Below are 6,000 nucleotides of genomic sequence, written 5' to 3' on the forward strand. Positions count from 1 at the left end.
GTTCTGTTTTGAAGAGCTGACTTGGATATACATTGAAACGTATTAAAATTACACTGATGATTCTCTAAGGTACCCTTTTAACTATTATTTGAAGTAAATTTTGAACTTCTGCCTTTTTAGTGAAGGACGGGGATGAGAAGGAGGTCCTGACGAAAAGCACTCTGACAGGGAGGCAAAGCCCCAGCTTCAAGCTTTCCTTCTCCAGCACCAGCAGTGGAAACAGCAAGTCCAGCCTCACCAGCCAGTCAGCCTCGAGTAACTCACCTGGGTCGCCAGGCTCCCCGGGCTCTCCAGGGTCACCCGGAACAATAGCCAAAAGCACACCTCATATGGCAGCTATTACTACCAAGGTATCGTATTGAATTTAAGTGATTCCTCAAATCTTGGGACTGTTTCGGGCATAGTTGCTGCAGTCTGTCCCCTCCCTCCATCTGAATTGAAGTTGGGGTTGACTCCCTTATTAAAGTAACGTTGACTGTTCATTTGTTCACATCGTAATCAAGTCTACCCTTTCATCCCTTTTGTGTGATTATGTTAATGAATCATTAACTCCAAAATCATTGTTCAATCTCAAACCTTGTAATCCAGGTGTTTTCTACAAAGTAAAGTATGACTTGTATAGGAATAAAAACTTGAGTGCCGGTCTCCCTCAATGCTCAGCCAGTTTAGTCGGTGCGTAGCCGATGTTCCACAACACGGACATTTGTTCCTGGACCTACAACCAGTGCATCATGGTAACTGGGGATAATATGCACTTTATTGGTGTCTCTTTTAAATTACAGGCTGATATGAGATTAAAACAATGCCACCCAAATATGCATCCACTGGGTTTAGAGACCAATTGGATGCTACAATGGCAGGACTTTAGGGGCTTTCTGGATTGGAAGAGCAAAGATCGGCTGAATGGCCTTCCCCATCCGCAATTATCTTGTGAACTGAACCATGATACAATTGCTACCTTCCTTTTATCACATACAATTGTACGTGCTGATTAACAGGCTTTTCAACTTGTGTAATAAGTGCCTAACCTCCTACATCACTCCTTTGTTTCTGTTTGACCTTCTCTCCTGAAGGCATTTGCTCGCCCTGGGTTTGGCTCCATGGGCTCCCTTTGCTATCGCAGCCAAGTGGCCATCCTCTGTTCGAGCGTTGGGGGAAAAAACCTGAGGGACAGCATTAATCGCCATTTAGAAAGGCATGGATTAATCAAGGACAGTCAGCATGGATTTGTTAAGGGAAGGTAGTGTCTGACTAACTTGATTTGAATTTTTTGAGGAGGTAACAAGAAGGGTGTTGAGGGTAGTGCGTTTTGATGTAGTCTACATGGGTTATAGCAAGGCTTTTGACAAGGTCCTGCATGGCAGACTGGTCAGAAAAGTAAAAGCCCCTGGGATCCAAGGGAAAGTGGCAAGCTGGATCCGAAATTGGCTCAGTGGCAGGAAGCAAAGGGTAATGGTCGACAAATGTTTCAGTGACTGGAAAGCTGTTTCCAGTTGGGTTCAGCAGGGCTCAGTACTAGGTCCCTTGCTTTTTGTGGTACTTATCAATGATTTAGGCTTCACTGTAGGGGGCATGATTAAGAAGTTTGCAGATGATACACAAATTGGCCATGTGGTTGATAGTGAGGAAGAAAGCTGTAGACTGCAGGAATATAACAATGGACTGGTCAGGTGGGCAGAAAAGTGGCAAATGGAATTCAATCCGGAGAAGTGTGAGGTAATGCATTTTGGGGAGGGCTAACAAGGAAAGGGAATAAAGAAAGACTTTGATTTATATAGCTACTTTCACGACCACCGGACGCCTCAAAGCGCTTTACAGCCAATGAAGTATTTTGGAGTGTAGTCACTGTTGTACTTTAGGATGCTGAGAAGTACAGAGGAACCTTGGAGTGCATGTCCACAGATCCCTGAAGGTAGCAGGCCAGGTAGATAAGGTGGTTAAAAAGGCATGCAGGATACTTGCCTTTATTAGCCGAGGCACAGAATATAAGGGCAGGGAGGTTATGCTTGAACTGTATAAAATACTAGTTAGGCCAGAGCTAGAATACTGAGTGCAGTTCTGGTCACCACATTACAGGAAGGATGTGATTGCACTAGAGAGGGTACAGAGGAGATTTACAAGGATGTTGTCAGGATTGGAGAATTTTAGCTATGAGGAACGATTGGATAGGCTGGGGCTGTTTTCTTGGAACAGAGGAGGCTGAGGGGAAATGTAATTGAGGTGTATAAAATTATGAGGGGCCTCGATAGAGTGGATAGGAAGGACCTATTTCCCTTAGCAGAGAGGTCAATAACCAGGGGGCACAGATTTAAAGTAATTGGTAGAAAAATTAGAGGGGATTTGAAGAGAAATGTTTTCACCCAGAGGGTGATGGGGGGTCTGGAACTCACTGCCTGAAAGGGTGGTAGAGGCAGAAACCCTCATCACATTTAAAAGGTACTTGGATATGCACATGAAGTGCCGTAACCTACAGGGCTACGGACCAAGAGCTGGAATGTGGGATTAGGCTGGATAGCTCTTTTTTTGGCTGGCACGGACACGATGGGTCGAATGGCCTCCTTCTGTGCCATAAATTTCTAAGATTCTATGAGTACTTTGTTGAGTGTTGACAGGCTATTTGACTGCTGAGCAACACTGCCGAGTCCAATCCCATCCCACTGCACTCTGCGTCACTGGATAACGGTCAGGAACCAGAACCATGGTTGATTTTCCACTCCCAACGTGCAGAGGTGCTGAGGCCAATTGTAGCGTCTCTGTTGCCACCTCAGCTGAAGTCGGCCAGTCCAGCACAGGCAGGATTGCTATCTGCAATCTTCTGGTGTGCACAGCTCAGATATACACTGACATTACCAACTGGACCATCGCAGGAGCTGTGTTGTCAAATTAATTAAAACTTCTTATTCCTGTCTTTAGAATTATGGTATCACACCCTTTAATAATTGACTCTTTTATGACATTTGCCATCCCTCCACTAAGGCAAGTGCTCCTCGATCTTTACTAACACTGCTTTGATCATTAGAAGGCACAGTAGCAGTTGGGTTCGTCTGGCCCTTTTTCCTTCTCCTAGAAAGAATCACGGTCAGAAATCTGCATTTTGCCATTCCTGTGTGGCGCCTTGATGCTGCAACTTCTAACTCTCCATTGTAATACCATTTAACATGCTCCATTCTAATGGCATGCTCCCCTGTCACTCCTCTAATGCAGTGGTCTAACCTAGCCCATTGTGTGGTGATTGAATAAATATCCATTGTCATCTGTTTACAGTTCAAAACATCCCTCTGATTTGACATTGTTTGCCCTGTCTTTGAGAGAGGTTAAATTTTTTGATTGTCTCCTGTTATTTCATAATCAGTCGCAAAGGGTGCTTTTCCTGAACTGTGGGAGCTATTTGTTAAATCTGATTAGTGCTAATGTCCTGATTTTAGAGCATCTCATGCTATCGGGTGTAAAAGTGTTTGGAAGGGAAGTGTAATACTTTATTCTGACATCGAGATGCCTCGTAATCTGCACAAGTGTAATTGTACTAGTTGACATCCTGTGGAGTTTCTCATGTTGAGTCATGAATAAATCCAATAACAAACTCAAGAGAAACTTCTTCACCCAGAGAGTGGTGAGAATGTGGAACTTGCTACCACAGGGAGTGGTTGAGGTGAATAGTTAGCTGTGTTTAAGGGGAAGCTACAGGAAACTCTCGATTTACCGGCACCTAAATAACCGGAAATCTCTGTTAACCGGCAAAATTCAGGAGTAGGTTCAGGTAAGTTTTACTTCATATTAGTGGCAGTTCCTGGATCTGTGGCTGTGTAACCGGGGTTCCTGCACCTGTTGCTAAGCAACAGGGAAGCCTGGATTTGTTGCTGTGTACGGAGCTCTCGTACCTTTTAACTATACCTCTCTGTAATCCGGACTTTTTGATAAACCGGCACCACGCCGGTCCCGTTGGTGCCGGATAATAACGAGTTTCCTGTAGGTAAGTGCACGAGGGAGAAAGGAATAAAAGGATATGCTGATGGGGTTAGATGAAGTAGGGTGGGAGGAGGTTCGTGTGGAGCATAGACCAGTTGGGCAGGATGGTCTCTCGCTCTGCTGTAAATTCTATGTATTATGTAAGAATGTGGTAAAGTTTGAGAGATGCAGTGAAGTAAGTGAATACTGTAAATTCTCTGGCTCCCGAGCCAGTCACGAAAGGTGATGGTGTTTTTTTTTTATTTGGCTCAAATTTCCCAGCAACAATTCAGGAAAAATGTAAGCGATTTTGTTTGTGCTGCAGTCAACATTTGAAATGTGTTGCACGCTATGCTTTTCATTATATTATAGATACCTGTTCGATAATTCTTGTTTCTTGTCCAGGGAGGTCTAATCGGCCTTGTAGATTACCCAGACGACGATGAGGAGGAGGAGGAGGAGGAGGAGGAGGAGGAAGAGGAGGAGGAAGACAGCGATGAAAAAGAACAATCGACACCTTTGACGAAGAAATCCAGGCTTGGATCCTAATGGCGATCCCCTTCGGCCTTGCCCAGTGACGCATACTGACCTGCAAAAAAATCACCAGACTCAGAAGGGTGTCTGAACCGTTGTCTCTCACAGATAAAAATGTACACGTGGAATTCTGCTGATGAAGTGCCAATCCAACGAAGCAGGAAATGATGCAACAACAACAACAACAAATAATAGGACACCAGAGCAAAGGAATTGGAACTTGTTGACAATCAAGTGCGTCCAGGCTTTGACCTCGCTCTACCCCCCCTTTCTCAGGGAAGGAAGATATAAAAGCAGCAGCCGGTGAGGGGTGGAGAGTTTTCTAGTGCTACGAAACGTAGCGCGACCAGCTGGTTCTGACCCAGTCTGTTAACGGTGTGTTGGGAAGGTCAGCGGGAGCCCAGGAGAGCACGGTGTTGTCCAGCAGTAATTCCTCCCCGGAGTGCCAGCAGTTTTTCTCGTTGTTCAAAGACCTCCTGCCTTTGCATTGTATATTCAGGACATCGATGGTCACGATGAAAGAAAACATTTTAAAGGAACCTCTGTGGGGAGGGCTGAGAGTACACAATTTTTCTCTTTTTAACCTGTGCCCTTTAAAACTGCATAATTTTTTGAGGAAAAAAAAAACCCATCCCCTCTGACTAAAAAGTGAATGGAATTTCTAGATGTGATCATTTTTGTTTCATATCTTGCATTTTCTTCAATTTTTTTTCTCGAGTGTACACTTAGTTGTTTAAGTATATTTGGGACCATTAAAGAAATTATTTGCTGTAATGTATTTCCCCCTGTTGTACTGGAGCCCTTCATTATGGTACTTGTGGGGGGGAAAGGTTTGTGCTATAATAGACATGGATTTAGGTGTGTGTGAAAGGTGGTTTTGTTTGTTTTTAAAAGGGCTGGTATATACTGACCATTTCATATGGTGGTGTTTGACACATTCCGGTGTGTTTGAAGTTTTTTGTCTTCATAGAATCATAGAAATTTACAGCACAGAAGGAGGCCATTCGGCCCATCTTGTCTGTGCTGTCCGACAAAGAGCTATCCACCCTAATCCCACTTTCCAGCTCTTGGTCCGTAGCCCTGTAGGTTACGGCACTTCAAGTGCATATCCAGGTACTTTTTAAATGTGATGAGGGTTTCTGCCTCTACCACCCTTTCAGGCAGTGAGTTCCAGACCCTCACCACCCTCTGGGTGAAAACAATTCTCCTCAAGTCCCCTCTAAACCTCTGACCAATTACTTTAAATCTGTGCCCCCCTGATTATTGACCCTTCTGCTAAGGGAAATAGGTCCTTCCTATCCACTCTATCTAGGCCCCTCATAATTTTATACACCTCAATTAGGTCTCCCTTCAGCCTCCTCTGTTCCAAAGAAAACAACCCCAGCCTATCCAATATTTCCTCATAGCTAAAATTCCCCAGCCCAGGCAGCATCCTCGTAAATCTCCTCTGCACCCCCTCCAGTGCAATCACATCCTCCCTGTAATGTGGTGACTAGAACTGTACGCAGTACTCTAGCTGCG

The 6,000-nt window shown here is 44.5% G+C and overlaps 1 protein-coding gene across 5 annotated transcripts in view; it reads left to right on the forward strand.

The window, feature by feature from the left end:
* Positions 1-5,257, forward strand: part of LOC147109043 (serine/threonine-protein phosphatase 4 regulatory subunit 3A) — a 144,968-nt gene extending 139,711 nt beyond the window's left edge. For 4 of the 5 annotated variants that reach the window (XM_086002604.1, XM_086002603.1, XM_086002606.1 and 1 more), the window contains 2 exons: positions 121-350; positions 4,351-5,257. In XM_086002604.1, the coding sequence (XP_085858730.1) occupies positions 121-350; positions 4,351-4,494 (374 nt within the window). In that variant the 3' untranslated portion in view covers positions 4,495-5,257. Of the gene's footprint in view, positions 1-120; positions 351-4,350 lie in introns of those variants that run through there. The other variant, XM_086002607.1, reaches the window with a different exon arrangement.
* The last annotated feature ends 743 nt before the right edge of the window (positions 5,258-6,000 follow it).

The sequence above is a fragment of the Somniosus microcephalus genome, chromosome 12 (genome assembly GCF_052327205.1).
Source record: "Somniosus microcephalus isolate GS21.2 chromosome 12, FLI_Smic_1.0, whole genome shotgun sequence".
Classification (NCBI taxonomy): domain Eukaryota; kingdom Metazoa; phylum Chordata; class Chondrichthyes; order Squaliformes; family Somniosidae; genus Somniosus; species Somniosus microcephalus.